Source organism: Rana temporaria, chromosome 3 (assembly GCF_905171775.1).
Source record: "Rana temporaria chromosome 3, aRanTem1.1, whole genome shotgun sequence".
Lineage (NCBI taxonomy): Eukaryota > Metazoa > Chordata > Amphibia > Anura > Ranidae > Rana > Rana temporaria.
The window spans coordinates 345,852,124-345,874,183 of NC_053491.1; the positions used below are offsets into that span (position 1 = coordinate 345,852,124).

The window sequence follows — 22,060 nt, forward strand, 5'->3', positions numbered from 1 at the left end:
GTGAGTAGTCTCTTTAGAGATCTCATTGCTGGTGGGTTTCTGTCAGTAATAGGATCGCTAGTGGAACATGGCCCTAAAGCTGGTAATTTTCGAATGGAATGTAGGAAAGTCCTCAGTCAACTTCAACTTGTAACTTAACCAACTCCATTGCGACTTTTGGAAGAGTGTTTAACCTGCCTGACCACAACGTATTGAACAAAAAAAGGAAGGTTGTACTAAAAAGGCTTATACAAGAAAGTATACTCAGGTCAGATAGTATCAGAGCTTATCATGGTAAATGCAGTCCCTTCATCACAGGGGACAATTGAAAGATCACGATTCTGTATTAATAAAAAGCCACCTGGAAGTGCAAAGTCCAAGGGGACAATGTTTACACATGTAGATGTGAATTATATCAGTAACCCTTTTGTAAAACAGCTTGCATTGTAGGCCTAGGTTCACATGAATAAGTGCTACAGAACATGTGACAATCTGATCATGTTTGAAATGAAGATCATCAAATCAGTACGAGCTATTGGTAACACAATCCTGCAAATAAGAATGTTTTTCTGATGCCGAAGAGCTTTGCATTGCATGCATTGACATGTCCCGTCCAGTGAAGTGATCTCCTGATGGTAATAATTTCTAATGGAGTATAGGGAGCTCGTGTGCATTGCCAGCTCTCTGGCAGGGTTCAGTTGTTTGCAAGAGGGAACGCAAAAACACTAATTTCCCTGAAACATGATACAAATGCAGCATGTTCTGCATTTAGGTTCAATCCACCCAAGCAGATCCAACTTTTGCTTTTTGTTTGTGATCAGCAGTGTCCATTGCATGGTCTCGTACACAAGAACTTCAAAAAGAAGAGCTTTTTGAGTGCTCCTGAAACACTTTGAGTGACATAGCTGATTGGAGTATAACGGTTATGTTAAACTGAGTTGGCTCAAAACACAAAATATTTGCCCCATGTTCCATGAAAATTAACATTGTTTTTTGTACTGGTCAATGTTGATATTGCAGCCACTTTTTGCCAGGACTTCCTCAGGCAGATTTACCCCCCTTTATGTGCATATAAATCCTCCCTTGCCGGAAATATTTTTTGTTAGCCTGTATTTATTTACATATCACAGGATTGCAGATACTTCCGAAGCCTTAATCTTTTCCCAATGGGTGAAGCATGCAAAGATTGCTATTCAAAATATTTTTACCCAACAACTCCTTTGCATGTTGCAACTTGAAAGCTCATGGAACTGTCTGGTTGTCCTGTTTGGCTGCCTCCCACTTTTTTCGTTTGTGGTAGATATGGTCATAAGGTTGGCGTATATGGTCTCAGCTGATCAGCTTTTTATTTGGTCTCAGGGGATGCCTAAGCAGAGTCATAGAGGCTGTTCTTATTGATTCCTCACTGGGACTGTGAAATGCCAAAGAGGCTGTACCTGGTGATTCCCAGTCTGAGCAGAGACATACAAGAAAAGCTGCTCCTGGGGATGCACAGTCCGTGCTGAGGAATACAGAAAAGCCTTCTCCTGGTGATTCCCAGCCTTCCCTAAGAAATGCCACAGAAGCTGCTCCTTGCGATCCCTGAGATTGACTGAGAAATGCCACAAAGGCTGTTCTTAGAGACGTAGGGAATGCTAGAGAGGCTGTTCTGAGTAACCCCCTATCTGACCTTTGAAATGCCACAGAGGCTTCTCCTGCTGATACTTGGCCTGGAGTGAGGAGTATCACAGAGGCTTCTCCTGCTGATACTTGGCCTGGAGTGAGGAGTATCACAGAGGCTTCTCCTGCTGATACTTGGCCTGGAGTGAGGAGTATCAAAGAGGCTTCTCCTGGCGATCCCTGGCATGGACTGAGAAATATCACAAAAGCTGCCAATGGTGATCCCTGTATGAACTGAGGAATTTCACATTGCTGCTCGAGTCCTGGGTGATGCTCATGTGTCCATTGGAGCTCATCTATACTGGCAAGCATTTGTGGTAGGGGACCCTGCAGCCATGCAGCTGACCAATTGCCCACCACCATCTCCACACCTTGCCTTCTTTTCTGCCATCTTTTAAGTTCACTATAGAATTCATTAGCTGACAGGTGCCTGTATGATTATGTACCGCATTTACAAATGAGCTGGATATTTTCTGTAGATGTTAGCTACGCTCAGTAGCCAAGGCTCACGAATAAGGCCTTTCCTTGACAGCCTTAGTGTACAGAACTAAATGACTAAGGACCAGTGGCGTATCTAGGGTATGGCAGATATGGCAAGTGCCATGGGCGCCATCTGAAGGGGGCGCTCGTGAGTGGCTGGGCAGCAAGGCACTTACCAGGGCATACTTGTCAACAGTCACAATTTTGCTGGGACATTCCCAGGCTATGGCTGTCCTGGGTAGTTTCCCGAATTTTTTTTTTGTCCTAGGCAGGGATGAACCGGACTGAGTTCTGATACCCCCCCTTAAAAAAAGATGAACCGCTCTTCCGCCCACACAGAATGCTGAGAGGGCTGTAACAGCCAGCTACAGAGATAGCAGGGGCTACACTGTGTCCTAGCCAATCAGTGTCTGTGGTACAGAAGGCCCGCCCTCACAGGTGTCAGCTGACTGCAGTCACATGACATGAGATATGGCCGCCATCCAGGTTTACTTCCTCTTTAAACTTTTTGGAATACACATATTGCTATTGTGGTGTAGGATCTGGGCCCGCTGTCCTTCCATTCTTCTTTCTTTCTCTCTTTCATCTCAGACTCTAACAACACCCCCTTTGGGTTATCTAAGAGACGGGTTTCAAATGTTTTGACAGGGGCGTAGTTTCAGTGCTTGCCATAGGCACCTTTTTTACTAGATACGCCTCTGCTAAGGACAGATGCAAATGTTCCTCGTTCTGTACTAGCTGTTTTGATACACGTGAGCACAGTTCTTTTCGATCCCTAATTCCTCTAAAACTCAAGCCTTTTGTTTCTGTAACCTTTGACATTTTAGGGAATATCTGGCTGTCTACTGTTAGCACACATGTTTTTCCTGGCTATACATGTTAAGTTTGATAAATTAGTCATGTCCTAATGCTTAAAGAACCAAATCAAAGCCAAATACTTAAAATGTATGCATGCATTCTCCATGCTCCATTAAATAATTACACACTGGATCCTTTTGTCAAACACTGAGCCAAGCAGAATCTTTTATTCCAGTTATTAACGTTGGTTTTATCTTGATATTTATATACTGTCAGGAGTCAACTGTTGTAAAACATGTTATTCTTGGATCTTTACTTCTTAATTTACTTTCTACGTTTTTTAAATTTTTTCTATTCTTCTTACATGACCTGATCTTGCTTAAACTCAGAACAGACTTTCTCTTTATAATCACTGTTTACAAAGATTTATTTGGGCAGCCTGGATTATGTAGACCAGCCCTTTTGGGACAAATGTGTGATTTGTGTGAGGAGGGGGATAGAAAGGGACTGCATGTTGTCATACATAGGTTGTTAAATTTTTACTATATTAAATGGAAAACAAATTACAGCCTCCTGCACACCGGACGTTAAAATAACATTATAAAAACACCAGTAGCTTTTCAGTGAGTTTTTCTACTTTTCTCAGCTTTTTTCAATGTTTTTGCAATAGCGTTTATTAGCATTTTTAGCGTTTTTTTAAAAGAAAAAAAATTTCTTTTTTTTTTTCAATGGATCAAAAACGTAAAACAAATGCTGGTGAGTTAAGTTTTTGAGCGTTTATTGACGTTTGTCAGTGTTTATCAGCGTTAGAGCATTTTTACAGCTGAAAAAAAGGTCTCTCAGAACCCACAATTTTTTTTTTGTTTACTGCTCAAAAACGCCACTGCCCAAAACTGCTGATAACAGTCTATGTGTGCATGGACACATAGGATAACATAATGTAGATTTTAATGACTGTCGAAAAAAATGTCTACAGCCATAAACGGCGGCTGTAAAAACTTCAAAAAACGTCCAGTGTGCATGAGGCCTTCCTATCGTAAACTTTTAGCTGCTACTGCTAATTGAAAATACATATGACATTCTTTTATAACCCCACTTGTCTATGAGCTGAATTCTGTGCAACATGAAGGGTTGAGACATTACTTGAATTTTGTTTTCCCATTTCCTGCAAATACTGTTGTTTATTTTGTGATTTTTTTGTCCCACCTATTTTCCACTAGCGAATATGCATACCACCTAGAACAGTGTTTCTCAACTCCAGTCCTCAAGGCGCCCCAACAGGTCATGTTTTCAGGATGTCCATTATTTTGCAGAGGTGATTTGATCAGTTTCACTGTCTTAGCCGTTTCATCTAAGGGAAATCCTGAAAACCTGACATGTTGGGGCGCCTTGAGGACTGAAGTTGAGAAACACTGACCTAGAATACCTTTTATTTCTCCTGCATGGCATCATATGGTATTCTTAAAATGTTAATAACTAATTTATTTTTTATAACTACCATATAATAATGCTAGTTAATGTATGGATGTGTGGACACAGGTACTGAATTGGAAAATACAGTGCCCAGAGAGGAAAGTATTAGGATTGGGATCAAAGGATTGCATTTGTGGAATCTTTACTGAGGTGGGGAGAATCTAAAGCTGTAAACCATAACCCTCAATTACATGCTAGCTTTCAGTGGTCTAAAAGAAAACTGTACTGATAGAAGTAGGTATTGAAAAACACAAGTTGTCTGACTGTCATACTGATCCAAGGTCTTTGTTTTGTTTAATAAAAAAAAAAAACAAGGTCTTTAATACTTTAATACTTCCTGAGTCCCTGACCAGGAATAAATGTGCAGCCAGTGAACTATTCCCATTGCCTACACTAGCTGCTATGTTTACAGGTTCTTGTTCCCTGACGTCTGCTGGCTGTTCAATACTTTCAGAAGTGTTGATCTCCTTAGTTCCAGTTCTCACAGGTTCCTTTTATAAGGGGAGAACAACAATGGCAACTATTTTATGTTTATCAGGGGAGTTTATCTTTAACCACTTACCCCCCGGACCATATTGCTGCCCAAAGACCAGAGTACTTTTTGCGATTCGGGACTGCGTCGCTTTAACAGACAATTGCGCGGTCGTGCGACGTGGCTCCCAAACAAAATTGGCGTCCTTTTTTTCCCACAAATAGAGCTTTCTTTTGGTGGTATTTGATCACCTCTGCGTTTTTTATTTTTTGCGCTATAAACAAAAATAGAACGACAATTTTGAAAAAAATGAATATTTTTTACTTTTTGCTGTAATAAATATCCCCCAAAAATATATAGAAAAACATTTTTTTTCCTCAGTTTAGGCCGATACGTATTCTTCTACATATTTTTCGTAAAAAAAAATCGCAATAAGCGTTTATTGATTGGTTTGCGCAAAAGTTATAGCGTTTACAAAATAGGGGGTATTTTTATGGCATTTTTATTAATATTTTTTTTACTAGTAATGGCAGCGATCAGCGATTTTTTTTTCGGTATTGCGACATTATGGCGGACACTTCGGACATTTTTGACACATTTTTGGGACCATTGGCATTTTTATAGCGATCAGTGCTATAAAAATGCATTAGATTACTATAAAAATGCCACTGGCAGTGAAGGGGTTAACACTAGGGGGCGGGGAAGGGGTTAAGTATGCCTGGGTGTGTTCTTACTGTGGGGGGGGGGGGGTGGCCTCACTAGGGGAAACACTGATTTTCTGTTCATACATTGTATGAACAGAAAATCAGCATTTCCCCTGCTGACAGGAACGAGAGCTGTGTGTTTACACACACAGCTCCCGTTCCCCGCTCTGTACCGAGCGATCGCGTGTGCCCGGCGGCGATCGCGCCCGCCGGGCACACGCACGGGAGTCGGGGGCGAGCGGGGGGCGCGCGCGCGCGCCTCCGGTGGCGCGCGTGCGCCCCTAGTGGCGGCTAATAGGCAGGACGTCCATTTACGTGGTCTCGCCTAGGAGAGCCACCTTGTGGACGTATTTCGGCGGTGCAGCGACGGCAAGTGGTTAAGAATGAGAGGTCAGCAATTGTAGCCCTCTTAAGCCTGGTACACACGCAGAGTCTTGTGCGTCATTGGCCGGTTCAATAGAAACCAGCCGACATTCGGCCTGTGTGTACTACCTCCGCTTTGACAGAAGCCAGACATTTGGCAGGCTTCTGTCGAGGGGGCATGATCGAAAAAGGTCTGCCGACCGACTCCCGTTCAGCGAACTCAGCCAATGGCTAAGAGCGCTGACTAGTGTTTTGGTGGAGGGGGGGTGTCCCCCTATCAGAGCACAATAGCACAGAAGGGGAGATTTCTGTACTAACATCGGATAGTTAGTACAGAGAATCCGACCTGAGCTGTCAGTTTTTTTTCCAATCAGCCCGCTGGGTTGAACGAAAAAAAAAAAAACTATTAGTGTGTACTAGGCTTTATTTATTCATTGCAGGTTTCCTTTAACAAACTAGACTTTTAGTTGTTTTTTGCTTGTGAATTTCACAGCACGATTCTCATGTGACTCCGCATGTCATGCATAGGGCAGCCCATTCAGTTCAACGCCTTGTCCTACGCACGCTTAGCACCGAACAAAAGATCCTGCACCCTACGACTTTTAAAGGCAAATTTTGCCGTGATTGCAGCGCGACAAGCGTGGCAATCTCGCACTGTATTTGGGGTGAATGAATGAACGGCACTCAAATGCAAGCCGCAACTGCAGCACAATTTGAAATTGCGAGCAGAAGGGGTTTTTATGCTTTTAACCTTTCTTCTATATGCCTCCCTTCCCCCCATCTCCTCTCATGCACCACATACTCACCTTCACCTACCTGATTGAATAGAAATTGAATGGATTTGATATTGTATAATTAGAGTGTACTGTGAAGCTAAATGAACTTTTCCTCAATTCTGTTACAGGTTTATATCTCTGTTGTACCATACAATCATCAACGTCCAGAGTTTCAGAAGAATCAATACAATGTTCAAATTCCAGAAGATGTTCAACTAGGTTCTGAAGTGATCAAAGTTACAGCAACAGATGAAGACAGTGGGAATAGATTAATCTACACCATCCAAGGCAGCGCAGACCCAAAAAGCTCTAAGATGTTCAGGATTGATCCTAATTCTGGTGTCCTGTTCACCACAGAGACTATGGACTATGAAACGATGCCCATTCATATTTTAAATGTCATGGTATGTACTTTTCTTTTAGCAAACTACTCTTAAATCTTTAAAACAATAGCTACAACTGTGGTGAAGGAAACTGAGCATTCTAGCACCCACCTAAACATGGTGGAGTCACTTTTTGATATTCTAATGTTTAGCTATTTAATAATTGTCTATTTGTGTTTGCTGGATGGAATATTTAATCCTTGGGATTATTGAAAATGTGTACAGGTGAGGGTATACCTGCCAACTTAACGCAAAACCATATTTTATCTGTTGTTTTTTCTTAATACAGTGGTCATTAACCTTGCCTCAGTCAGCCTTTTATTAATCTGCTCTGCCAGTGTTAAATGGTCTCATCCCTGTACCTGCAGGAAAGCTTTTCTGTTGAAGAACAGCAGACTTAATGAAAATAGAAGAAAGATAGCCTAAAACGGGAAATTATCAAATCTAAAGCCCCGTACACACGATCGGAATTTCCGATGGGAAAAGTCAGATGGACTTTTCCCATACGAATTTCCGATCGTGTGTATGCCCCATCGGAGAAATTCCATCTGAAATTCCGATGAATTCCATCGGAGTTTAAATATAGAACATGTTCTATTTTACTCCGATGGAATTCTGATGTGCTTTTGGCTGGGCAAAAGCCCAATCGTGTGTACGCGGCATAAGGGTTGGTAAGCTGCAATATAAAAGTATTTCCTTTTAGGTTTAATACTGATTTAAAGTATAACTAATGGCAAAACCTTTTTCTTTTTAGTTTTGGACAGAGTGGAGAAGAGATTAGAACAAATTTCAGTTTATTATTGCTGTATCTTCTTTAGGGAGATTCATCCTCAATATTTGTCCTGTTTACCGTTATTATCCCTTTGAAGATCCCTCACCAATTTCTCTCACTTCCTATTTTAGCAATGGGACAGCAGGTGAATGGAAATCTCAACAATGGCACACAGATGGCCAAAAACTGACAGTTATAACCCCATTTTACCCTACTTAAATAAAGATTTGTTTTGCCTGTAGCTCCACTTAAAAAAAAATATGCAACTGTTTTAATTTTTTTTTTTTTTTTTTACTATGTAGGTTCGTGATCAGGAAGTTCAAATTAAGAGGAATTTTGTAAGGATTACCATTCAGGTACAAGACATCAATGATCATTCCCCTCACTTCATTCACGCTGCTTATGAAGGAAGTGTTTCTGACTCAGCTTCTGTTGGATCCGAGGTGTTAAGAGTCCAGGCTACAGATAAAGACCAGGGGCTCAATGCAAAGATCCAGTATTTTATTCATTCAGGTGAGGTTATCACTTCTGAGGTCACTATGAACTACTTTAAAGACCGATATATTCCACACTATGCTTGATAGTCCTGTGATCAACACTTGAAGGCACTATCATTGACTATTGGGATAACTTTAATTCATACTTGAGACTTTTTTGATCCACACAGCTCTTGACACAATTGTGATTTACCCTTGAGAAAACGATGAAATCCTCTGTGTTTTTTGGTGATATAGTATGGACCAATGGCGGCCTGACCATAAGGGGCACAGCGGCACCCCCCCTCTAAACTCTATGCGCCCGGCCCCTAATCTCCATGCAGGACGCTATATGCATAGAGCTCTATGTTTTTTTATTACTTGTGCAGCACATGATTAGAGCCTTCACACATTGACAGCAAGTGGAACAAGAGTAGTAAGTCAGTAACGGAATCAGTCAGCCTCAGGGAGCCTACAGGCAACACCAGTGACTAGTCCTTTGCCATCTGCTAGCCTTTTTTTTGGTACAGCTTGCAAAGTACAGGTTCTATTTAAACATTATTATTGTGATAAGGCTTGACAAATTTTGGTCTAATACAAATATGGGCTGGAGAGTTTTACATGGTCTCCTAATTTTCAGTCCTCTGAGGTCTTTTGTAGCTAGTATTATGTGTGGACATTTCCAGAGGGGTTGACTTACTAAAGGCAACTGCATTTTGTAAGTGCAGTTGCACTCTGCAAGGGTATTTGCTCCAGCGCTTAGTAAATGAGGAGAAGGTCTGCTGACTTCCATCATTAAATCATGTGGAAGCAAAAATGTATTTATTTTTTATTTTCCTTGCATGTGATTGAGTATTCATTGCAAAGTGAAGCGCCACCTCATTTATTAAGTTCTGGACTTGCAACGCGCACAGTTTTTTGCCTTTTGTAAACCAACCCCATAGTCTGACAGCTGCTAACAAGTAGGTCCCAGACTTTGTCTTGCATGTTGAATCTGCCACCCCATATAATTTTGAAAGCGCTGCACTATTTTTCTTTTCTTCAATTTATTTTTGGTTTGAAGCCTACTAATGTAAATTTCATGTCTGTGTGAACAGTGCAGTAAGCTTTGAAAATCATTTTTCAACCCATTGTATTCATAATGTCTTTAGAACAAAAGCATAATTAGTTTCAGTTGTCTTACAAAAACATCTTCTAAATCTCTGACCACAAAAGTGAGAAAGTGGATATAAGCCTATTAGTGCCGCTTTGGAATAAACTGGTTTCACTTCCACTGGAAGGATTAAACCTGTAGTTTGTCAGATTTGATAAGTAATAATCTTTCTTGATTGATACAAATGAATATATGTGCACAGTAAAGTATTTAACACCAAGTGATACATGGGTAGACTATGTGTTGACTCAACATTCCAATCTTTTAACATGATATGGATTGCCACAGGTTATTCTTTGGTGACACTGTATCACTTGTATGAGCTCTTCCACAGTTCAAAGCAGTGATCTTGGTTTATTTTGTATACCTTCAGCACAGCTACCAACTTCAGTGTTGAGTTTCAGGCAAACAGCTAAAAGTGGTTCTAAAGTCTTCACTTTTTTTTACCTTAATGCGTTCTATGAATAAAGGAAAAAAAAGCTCTAATACTAGTGTCCCCCCTCCCTCTTTCTAAACATTACCATAGTCCTCTATCGATCCAGCATTGTGCCCAGTTGCAGCTTTTCTCTATTCACTTCCCCTTCTCACAGAAGCCATGAGCTCTGCTGCTATCAGTCAAATCCTGTGAGGAGAGGGTGGGGGTCATGGCTGAGCCAAGGTGTGTGTGTCTATGGAGGCACACAGCTTGACTCAAGAGCGCGCCCATACAGGTGCCACCAATTGAAAGCAACTTGCTATAGGGGCATTTTTAAAAGAAGAAGGGGCAGAGAAAACGCTGACAGGGGACTCCAGAGAAGGAGGTAAAAGACTTTTGTGTACAACACCATTGTACAGATCAGATAAGTGTAACATCTTTTTTATTTTAATATAAAAAAGACTTTACAATCACTTGAATTATTTTGTATCTTATATTTTCTTGCTAGTTGTCTGGTTGTTATGATAACCCAGTGGCTTGAATACCTTCGAGTGACCATATTTGCAATATAGGAAATAAGAAAAAAAAGCCCTGAATACTTATTCCAGATCAGCGACTCAAACAATGGAGGCAAGAAGATCAGAGTGACAGACAGACAACTAGAATTTTTAGAAGACAGCAATAGCAGATACACCCTTACAGTTAGAAAAATATCTCTTGTCACTAAAAAAATAAAACTCCTGGATTAATATTTGTGGTTCCATTATTTAAACAGGTATGAGCCATAATTAATGCATATCTTTATTGTTTTTTACAGGCAACAATGAAGGATATTTTAATATTGACAAGTCTTCTGGCCTTATTACTATTGCTAAGACACTGGAGCAGCTGACAAAGAGCTGGATAACCTTGACAATCGTGGCAGTAGATCAGGGGACCCCACCGTTTCAGGACATAGCTACTGTCAACCTACAAATCAAACCTTCTGACACATCAACACCAAAGTTTAGGTTGAGAGAATATGTGGTTGAAATCAGTGAGTCAGTGCCTATTGGTTCATTTGTAACCATGGTTTCTGCAACAAGCTGGTCTTCCATTAATTATGACATTAAAGAAGGGAATGAGGAAGGTTCTTTTTTCCTTAACTGCTATTCTGGCATAATCACTACCAAAAACAATCTGGATTTTGAGACCATTTCTTCTTACCAACTCAAAATACGTGGTAACAGCTCTCTTGGATATTTCAGTGAAACAACCGTCTTTATCTACATCATTGATGAAAACGACAACTCCCCAATTTTCTCACAAAGCATATATTTAGGTCAAATTAATGAAGATGCTCCAATAGGCAGCATGGTGACAAGTATGGACTTGACCCCTCTGACCATTCAAGCTATTGACAATGACACTGAAGCAAATGCTATCTTGAGTTACCAAATACTGGATCCTGAAGTTCTCAGATACTTCAAAATCAATCCAAGTATGGGAACATTGTTCACTGTGGCAGAACTTGACTTTGAGATAGCAACTTCATTCATTTTTGAAGTGCATGTATGTGACTCAGGTATACCAAGTCGGTTTGCTTCTCAGCCAGTAAAGGTCACCATACAAGTGATTAATATAAATGATTCTCCACCCAAATTTTTGAAAGACATATATGATCTGAATATTTATTTACCTGCATATAATAATATGCATATCCTAACCGTAGCAGCTAGAGATGTCGATTCAGAAGTGATGTACAGCATTTCAGAAGGCAACGCAGATAATGCATTCTTGATTGATTCAAGATCTGGTGTCCTTGTTTTAAACGATTCCTCTCTCTTGAAGTCATACCGTGAACTTCCAATAAAAGCTTGGGATGGTTTGTACCATGACACTGCACTGATAAAAATTAATGTCACTCAATTCAAAATAACCAACTTGAAATTTGATCAGGCTACGTATACATTAAAGGTGACCGAAAACGATCCTAGTATTAAGGTGTTAGGTATTGTGGATGTGGTTGGAATTCAACTTAATGAGCCAGTTAGTTTTTCAGTTCTTACATATACAGAACTTTTCAAGATAATTCCCTCTTCTGGTGTTCTCCAGACAAAAGGTCTAGCATTTGACAGAGAGAGCCAAAGCAAATATGATGTAATAGTTGAAGCTAAGGACAGCAGGAATCCACCACGGGTGTCTCAGGCTAAAGTTGAAATATATGTTGAAGATGTCAATGATAATGCTCCAGAATTTATTAATACTCCATATTATTTAGCTGTAGAAGATGGCATAGAGCCTGGTGATGTCATCTTCCAGGTATCAGCTATAGATAAAGATGCTGGGCAAAACAGTGCTCTGACTTTCCAGTTGGAAGACGACTATAAATATTTCAGGATTGACCCATCTTTAGGAGACATTATTCTTATACAACCTTTTGATTATGAAGCCTTAAATCAGTATGTTCTAAAAGTGATTGTCAGAGACCATGGTAAACCCTCTTTGCAAGCTCAAGAAGAAGTAGTCATCATTGTTCGAAACAAATCTAATCCTATTTTCCAAAGTCTATATTACACAGTAAACCTGCCAGAAAATGTACCTATCTCTACTCCAGTTTTGCACATTCAGGCTCGCAGCCCAGAAGGATTCCGTATTATTTACAATATTGTTGAGAATGAAGCTCTAAGTTTTTTTAGCATTGACTTTAAGACTGGTTCTCTAAGCGTTTCAGGGCAGCTAGATTATGAGACCAAAACTACACATCTGTTAACTGTTAGAGCCACCGATTCTGCTGTAGGCCATTTTTCAGAAGCACGAGTGTTAGTTAAAGTGGAAGATGTAAACGATCACTCACCTGTCTTCTCTCAAATGGTTTACTCAGGACACATCATGGAAAAACTTCCACCATATCAACCAGTGATTCAACTGCAAGCTTCTGATCAAGATTCTGGAAAAAACCAAGAGATTTCATATCATATCTTAGGAAACGACACAGAGGAAACTCATGCATTCTTTCATATAAACCACAAAACTGGTGAAATCACAACAGCCCAAGAGTTGGATTATGAAACTACGCGGCAGTTTCAGTTCAAAGTGAGGGCCACAGATAGCGGTTTGCCACCTTTGCATTCAGATGCGCTTGTCATTGTCAATATAACTGATGTAAATGACAATCCTCCAGAGTTCAGAGAAACATACTATGAAGCAAATATAAGTGAACTAGCCAACTGTGGACATATTGTTATTAAAGTCCAAGCATTTGACCTTGATAGTGTAGATGCTGGCAAGCTGGAGTATCTTATTCTTTCTGGTAACAATCATCGACACTTCACTATAAACAGAACATCTGGAGTAATCTCCTTTTCTAACCTCTGCAGAAATAGTTTGGATTTATTTTACCAGCTACAGGTCGCAGCTTCTGATGGAGTGTACAGGGATACTGTACCAGTGTATATCAATATTACCCATGCCAATAAGCACACCCCATCCTTTCAACAGAATGTATTTGAAGTAGAACTTGCAGAGAATGCAGAAATAGGCACTACAGTGATTGAGTTGGCAGTAAAGGATCCTGATGACGGACCTTATGGAATGGTGGATTATAGTATTATTAATAAATTGGCCTTAGACATGTTTTCAATTGACAGTAATGGCCATATAGCAACACTGAGGAAATTAGACAGGGAAAATGCAACAGAGAGGCTTATTGCCATCAAAGTTATGGCAAAGGATGGGGGAGGTAGGGCAGCTTTCTGCACAGTTAAAATAATTCTGACGGATGAGAATGACAACCCTCCTCTGTTTATTGCAAATGAATATAATTTATCTGTCCGGTCTAATCTTGGCAAAGGAAACACAATTATTCAGGTGCTTGCTTATGATGCTGATGAAGGGCAAAATGCGGATGTTACCTATTCTATTGATAAATATGATGAAGATCTAGTTCAAATCAATCCTTACGATGGTACTATCATCGCAAAAAAAAGCCTATTGGGGCTGGAAAACAAAGACATTACTTTTACAGTCATAGCAAAAGATGGTGCACCTCCAAATTGGAGTTCACTTGTTCCTGTTCATCTCCATATTGTACCAACTGAGGTCACTTTGCCCAAGTTTTCTGAACCGTTGTATAGTTTTTCAGCATCTGAAGATCTCCCTGAAGGATCTGAAGTAGGACTAGTGAAAGCAACGGCAATGGAGTCAGTCATTTATAGCCTAGTCAAAGGTTCAACTCCAGAAAGCAACAAAGATGGAGTATTTAGTCTAGATAAACACACAGGATCTCTGGTTGTAAACAAAGGAGTAGACCATGAAAAAACCAAATGGTATCTTATTGATGTTCAGGCCAATTGTCCTCACCTGGGCAAGGAGTTAGTGTCTTTGGTTTCAGTAAGCATCCAAGTGAAAGACATTAATGACAATCAGCCTGTTTTTGAATCTGACCTCTATAGAGCTTCATTAACAGAGAATATGCCAGCTGGGACAACTGTTATACAAGTTACTGCAAATGATCAAGACACAGGCAATGATGGAGTAGTAACTTATAGCCTCAAAGGAGATACTAGTGAAATTCAAAGATTCTTCACTATTGATGCTGAAAATGGTTGGATTAGAACCCTAAAGGAGCTTGATTGTGAAAAGCAAGAGGTCTATCAATTTTATGTAGTGGCTACAGACCAGGGAAAGAAAATACGCCTTTCATCTGAAACCATGGTAGAAGTGACAGTAACTGATGATAATGACAACCCTCCAAGGTTTACCTCTCAAGTATATAGGGGATCCATAGCAGAGAACAGCAAATCTGGACAGGTCATAACTACCTTCAAAACTTGGGACAGTGATATGTCTGAAAGCAACAGGAAGGTCGCCTGTTTCATAACAGGTAAGACAATGTGATTAAGTGGTACTGTATGCATTGTCTGAAATGTAGTCCAACAATGTCTAACAACTGCAAGTATAGGATATTTTTCTAACATACATTATAGTGACTTTAAGAAGGCGGTCTGTCCATTTCTTAATATATATTAGAAATAGCTGGTTATATCAGTTTACCAAAAATGGTATTTATATAAACAGGGCCAACCGAACCACAAGCAGACCTCTTTTACCTTTTGGAAAGATACCACATATAATGGTTGGAATTAAGTGCACTCTGGATAAAGGCTATTTCTTTACCTCAAATTTTTTCCAGTCGCGAGGTGAAAATATGCTACAAAATAGTCACCCTACCTGCTCAATCCTAAAAACAGGCAGTTCTCAGGTTATAAACAAGATTCTGTAGATTTGTTCTTAAAAGAGAAGTATGGGAATTTTTTTTTTTTAATTATACTTACCCCTGCCGGCTCAAAGACTGAGAACCAAGTGATCGAACACTGTTGGTTCACAGTTGGAACACTTGGTTCTCAGTGCTCCCTGAGTAGAGAGCTGGTGACTGTCAGTCATGGCTCTCTGCTCTGCCCCCAACCCCCGTGCGGCTGTCTCAGGTTCTTGGCAGCTTGCTGAGAGGTTGATCCAGGTGCCAGGTCCATGTCCATATGGTCGCGATCTTTCCCCAGCCTGGGCAGGCTCTGTAATGTCAGCCGACAGCAAGCTTCAGCCTGCTGTCTGTTAAAAACGGGTCCAGGAGTGCAGACTGATTTGCAGCCAAAACAAGCAAGCAAATAAGCGTTGGCTTTATTTCTTTACGGCAGCTAAAGGACCCGGCCAGTTTTTGCGATTCGGCACTGCGTCGCTTTAACTGACAATTGCGCGGTCGTGCGACTTGGCTCCTAAACATAATTGGCGTCCTTTTTTTCCCACAAATAGAGCTTTATTTTGGTGGTATTTGATTACCTCTGCGGGTTTTATTTTTTGCGCTATAAACAAAAATAGAGCGACAATTTTTAAAAAAATTCAATATTTTTTACTTTTTTCTATAATAAATATCCCCCAAAAATATATAAAACATTATTTTTTTCCCTCAGTTTAGGCTGATACGTATTCTTCTACCTATTTTTGGTTAAAAAAATCGCAATAAGTGTTTATCGATTGGTTTGCGCAAAATTTATAGCGTTTACAAAAAAGGGGATAGTTTTATTGCATTTTTATAAAAAAAAGATATTTCACTACTAATGGCGGCGATCAGCGATTTTTTCCGTGACTGCGACATTATGGTGGACACTTCGGACAATTTTGACACATTTTTGGGACCATTGTCATTTTCACAGCAAAAAATGCATTTAAAATGCATTGTTTACTGTGAAAATGACAGTTGCAGTTTGGAAGTTAACCACAAGGGGGCGCTGAAGGGGTTATGTGTTACCTCATTTGTGTTTCTAACTGTAGGGGGGTGTGGCTGTAGGTGTGACGTCATCGATTGTGGCTCCCTATAAAAGGGAACACACAATCGATGACAGCGCCACAGTGAAGAATGGGGAAGCTGTGTTTACACACAGCTCTCACCGTTCTTCAGCTCCGGGGACCGATCGCGGGACTCCAGCGGTGATCGGGTCAGCGAGTCCCACGGCCACGGTCACGGAGCTTCGGACCGGGTCGCGTGCATGCGCCCGCGACCCCACGGCTGGGCTTAAAGATGTGCCCAGCCGTGCCATTCTGCCGACGTATATCGGCGTGAATGGGTCCTTAAGTGGTTAAATTTAATTTGTATGTAAGTTGGAACAGGTACAGTATATTTTTAAGTGCAACTCAAGCCCAAATTTTTTTTTTACGTTTTGGATAGCGTAGGGAAGGGTTAACTGACCACGCAGTGATACGGGATTGCTGGCAGGTCTGCAGGACAGTAGGTGGCAGCATGCGGTGAGCAGCAAGATTTCTTGGACCAGTATGACTTCATGCTGCCTCCGTTCTTAAGTACAAGTCTAATGCCTCGTACACACGACCGTTGGGAAAACTGCCATGAGAGCTTTTGGCCGGGAAAACTGGTCGTGTGTATGCTCCATCACAGTTTTCCTAACAGGAAAACTGTGAGAAAAAAAAAAGAGAACATGTTTTCTTTTTTCCCGCCGGGATTCCCAGCGGTTTTTAACCTGGCAGTTTTCCTATGGGACACACTGCGATGGAGCATACACACGGCCGGGATTCCCGACCAAAGCTCTCATGGCAGTTTTCCTGTGAGGAAACCCAGTCGTGTGTAGGGGGAAAAAGTTACTGAGCAGGTTGGACTTTGTACCGCCGGGAAACACGGTCGTGTGTACGAGGCATCATGTAAGTCAGGTATTTGTAACTCTGGGACTGCCTGTAAGTAATTTTCCTGTGCACGCTCCAGAAACAGTATACTGATACATAATACATGTTACTAAACTGTGGTCCTTGGGTTTACATGAGCAGGTTTTTCTGCAGTAGTGGGGGAACAGGGGTTGCTATCAGGGACAGGGATTCATGTAGGGGAAGGTTGTGCCATTATAAGTGCATAAAAGGTGTAAAATACTCTAAAAATCAGTTTAATGACATTTAAAACATCTTTAACAGTGAGGCTGCTTAAAAAACGGAAACGAGAATTGATAATTGTTTGAATATTTACTTCAACTATCCAATCATGTGAAAAAGCAAATTCCTGTTTATTTTGAATATCCACTAATATGCAGATGATTTTCATTTTATTGCATAACTGAAGTAAATATGCACACGACAGTTTGAGTGAAGATTTTCAACTTATCGTTAAATATGTTTTAAATGTGATTAAACAGATTTTTAAAGCATCGTGCTCCTTTTCTGCACTTACAAATACACAATGGGCCAGATCCAGAGAGAATGAGATGGGCGCAGCGTATCAGAGATACGCTACGCCGCCGTACCTTACCTGGCGGATCTTCGAATTCTCAAAGAATTCGCGCCTTAAGTTACGGCGGCGTAGTGTATCTCTGGCGGCGGAATTCAAATTGGTGATTAGGGGGCGAGTTTCATTTAAATGAAGCGCGTCCCCGCACCGAATGAACTGCGCATGCGTCGTTTTCCGAAATTTCCCGCCGTGCATTGCGCTAAATGACGTCGCTAGGACGTAATTTTTTTAACTTAGACGTGAGTTACGTCCATCCCGATTCACGGACGACTTACGCAAAAATTAAAAAAAATTAAAATTTCGACGCGGGAACGGCGGCCATACTTTACATGGTAAATGTAACTATACGCCGCAAAATACCAGCTTTAACTATATGCCGGAAAAAGCCGACTAGAGACGACGTAAGAGAATGCAACGGCCGCTCGTACGTTCGTGGATCGACGGAAAAAGCTAATTTGCATACCCGACGTGGAAAACGATGAGAACTCCACCCAGCGGACGCCGAAGTATTGCATCTACGATCTGAAGGCGTACGAAGCCGTACGCCTGTCGGATCAAACCCAGATGCCGTCGTATCTTGGTTTGAGGATTCAAACTAAAGATACGACGCGGGAAATTTGAAAGTACGCCGGCGTATCAGTAGATACGCCGGCGTACTCTCACTGTGGATCTGGCCCTATATTCTCATCGAATGAATTATCCAAAATGCCCTCACAAAAAAAACTATAGAAGAAGAAATGACTTGCTAATCTTGAAGGAACATTTATTTAAAGTACATTTCACTGGCCATATCCACATTTTCTAGCAACTTCAACACTTCAAATAAGCTTTAGATTGCAAAAATAATCAAACAAATCCAGGAAAATGACCACCAACTGTTTTTGTATTTATTTTATTTACATGGTAGAAATGGATTGTGATAGGTTGCCTTGATCCATATTATTTTTGTGATTAAATGCTCTCTGAAAGTGCTTAGAATGTATTAAATTGCTGTGTCTGAAGCCACCTGACTTTTTTTACCAATTTAAAAAAAAATATATATATATATGTGAGCTCTGACAGATATATTCTTCTGACAGATGGAGACCCCTTAGGCCTGTTCAGTATCAGTGAGGTTGGGGACCAGTGGGTCATTTCCTCCAAGAAGCCCTTGGACAGGGAAGATAAGGAGAAACATCACTTAAAGGTGACAGCATCTGATGGGAAATTCCAGGCAACCACAGAGGTGGAAATTACTGTATTGGACATCAATGACAACAGTCCAGAATGCCAGCAGGTACGTAGGGCAAAAACAGAATCGTTGATAATGGATACCGTCATAGTTTTTAATCAGATATTAGAAGGCAACAGTGAGTTCTGTGACCATATAAAAACAAGATCACAGGTCAGTTATGTGGACCAGTCATTTTATTATAGACTTCTGTATGGGACACATTATACTGTATAATATTTTTAGTTTGATCTGCCAAGATTTGTGCTCTTACAGGCAGCCCTTATGGGCAGGGGCGTATCTAGTGAAAATGGCGCCTATGGCGAGCACTGAAACTGCGCCCCTGTCGAAACATTTAAAACCCATCTTTCAGATAACCTTAACCAAAAAAAACAGCTAACAAAACTAGTGATATTTATCATCCCTTGTGATACCTTGGGTAGTGACATATCCTCTTTATGGAGAAATCTGGCCCTCCAAGGCCAAGTAAATGCAGAACCAATACAGGGAGTGATGAAATCTTCATCACTTAAGGCCTTTTTACAGAGGAGAGGGAAAAACGTATGTGCCTCCTTCTTCTTTGTGCATTGCCAATCCGACCAGGTGAAATGGGAGAGCCTAAGAGAACAGGGGAGGGCTGTGGCTGAACGCAGCAGGGATAGCGCTGCCATTGTCCATTAAAAAAGGTGCTGAAAAGGAGATCCTGCCTATGCTCGGGAGGAGGGAAGAGACCATCAGACCCTGGTAAGTGCCTTGTTGCCCAGACACTCAACAGCGCCCCCTTCTTATGGCGCCCATGGCACTTGCCATGGCTGCCATACCCTAGATACGCCACTGCTTATGGGGATTCACTTTTTCACTGGCTAAAAGAAGAAAAATTGGGCACTGGCTTATTTCTTAAAAAATTATGGGCCAGATTCACAGAGCAAGTACGCCGGCGTATCTACTGATACATCGGCGTACTTTCAAATTTGCCACGTCGTATCTTTAGTTTGAATCCTCAAACCAAGATACGACGGCTTCTGGCTTCGATCCGACAGGCGTACGGCTTCGTACGCCTTCGGATCGTAGGTGCAATACTTTGGCGCCCGCTGGGAGGAGTTCGCGTAGTTTTCCGCGTTGGGTATGCTAATTAGCTTTTTCCGTCGATCCACGAAAGGTACGCGCGGCCGTCGCATTCTCTTACGTCGTCGCTAGTCGGCTTTTCCCGGCGTATAGTTAAAGCTGCTATTTTGTGGCGTATAGATAGACTTGCCATGTTAAAGTATGGCCGTCGTTCCCGCGTCAAATTAAAATATTTTTTTTTGCGTAAGTCATCCGTGAATAGGAAAGGACGTAACTCACGTCTAAGTTCAAAAAATGAAGTCGGTACGATGTCATTTCGCGCAAAGCACGGCGGGAAATTTCAAAACGGAGCATGCGCAGTTCATTTGGCGCGGGGACGCGCTTCATTTAAATCAATCACGCCCCCAACCCGCCCAATTTCAAATACGCCGCCAGAAAAACACTACGCCGCCGTAACTTACGGCGCAAAATCGCTGAGGATTCGAAATTCCACCAGGTAAAATACAGCGGCGTAGCGTATCACTGATACGTGGCGCAACTGCAAATGTCTGTGAATCTGGCCCTATATGCCTACATACATATGTTTAAACAGCAACTTCAGTAAAAAAAAAAAGTAGAGCTCATTAGTTAATTGTTAATGGGGCCTTGTTGCCAGGCCATTCATTTCAATAACAATCTTCCCATATGAATATACACTATATTACCAAAAGTATTGGGACACCTGCTATTACTCACACATGAACTTTAATGGCATCCCAGTCTTATGCCGCGTACACACGATCGGTTCATCTGATGGACTGTTTTCGAACCGATCATGTGTGGGCCCCATCGTTTTTTTTCCCATCGGTGAAAAAACGTAGAACCTGTTTTAAAATGATCTGATGGTTAAAAACCGATAGAAAAAAACGATCGTCTGTGGGGAAATCCATCGGTCAAAAATCCACGCGTGCTCAGAATCAAGTTGACGCATGCTTGGAAGCATTGAACTTAATTTTTCTCTGCACGTCATTGTGTTTTACGTCACCGCATTCTGACACAAACAGATTTTTAACTGATGGTGTGTAGGCAAGACTGATGAAAGTCAGCTTCATGGGATATCTGATGAAAAAATCCATCGGTCCGTTTTCATTGGATGAACCGATCGTGTGTACGTGGCATTAGTCCATAGGGTTCAAGCTGAGTCGAAGCTGTTATAACTGCAAAGGGTGGACCAACTCAATATTGAACCCTTCGGACTAAGACTGGGATGCCCTTAACCACTTAAGGACCCCTCTACGCCGATATATGTCGGCAGAATGGCACGGCTGGGCACATCAACGTACCTGTATGTTGCCCTTTAAGCCCAGCCATGGGGTCGCGCGCACCGCGGGCGCGTGCACGCGACCCGGTCCAAAGCTCCGTGACCGCGGGACTTGCGGACCCGATGGCCCGCTGGAGTCCCACGATCGGTGCCCGGAGCTGAAGAACGGGGAGAGCTGTGTGTAAACACAGCTTCCCCGTTCTTCACTGTGGCGCCGTCATCGATCATGTGTTCCCTTATATAGGGAATCACAATTGATGATGTCACACCTACAGCCACACCCCTCTACAGTTAGAAACACAGATGAGGTCATACATAACCCCATCAGCGCCCCCTTGTGGTTAACTCCCAAACTGCAATTGTCATTTTCACAGTAAACAATGCATTTTTCAAATGCATTTTTTGCTGTGAAAATGACAATGGTCCCAAAAATGTGTCAAAATTGTCTGAAGTGTCCGCCATAATGTCGCAGTCATGAAAAAAATCGCTGATCGCCGCCATTAGTAGTAAAAAAATGTTTTTTTATAGAAATGCAATAAAACTATCCCCTATTTTGTAAACGCTATAAATTTTGCGCAAACCAACCGATAAATGCTTTTTGCGATTTCTTTTACCAAAAATAGGTAGAAGAAAACGTATCGGTCTAAACTGAGGAAAAAAATAAATTATATATTTTTGGGGGATATTTATTATAGCAAAAAGTAAAAAATATTGAATTTTTTTCAAAATTGTCGCTCTAGTTTTGTTTATAGCGCAAAAAATAAAAACCGCAGAGGTGATCAAATACCACCAAAAGAAAGCTCTATTTGTGGGGAAAAAAGGA

At 41.3% G+C, this 22,060-nt stretch overlaps 1 protein-coding gene across 1 annotated transcript in view; it reads left to right on the forward strand.

The window, feature by feature from the left end:
- Positions 1–22,060, forward strand: part of FAT2 (FAT atypical cadherin 2) — a 180,860-nt gene that overhangs the window by 111,130 nt on the left and 47,670 nt on the right. The window contains exons 8-11 of the mRNA XM_040345126.1: positions 6,833–7,108; positions 8,162–8,372; positions 10,721–14,767; positions 18,742–18,938. Of these exons, the coding sequence (XP_040201060.1) occupies positions 6,833–7,108; positions 8,162–8,372; positions 10,721–14,767; positions 18,742–18,938 (4,731 nt within the window). The remainder of the gene's footprint in view (positions 1–6,832; positions 7,109–8,161; positions 8,373–10,720; positions 14,768–18,741; positions 18,939–22,060) is intronic.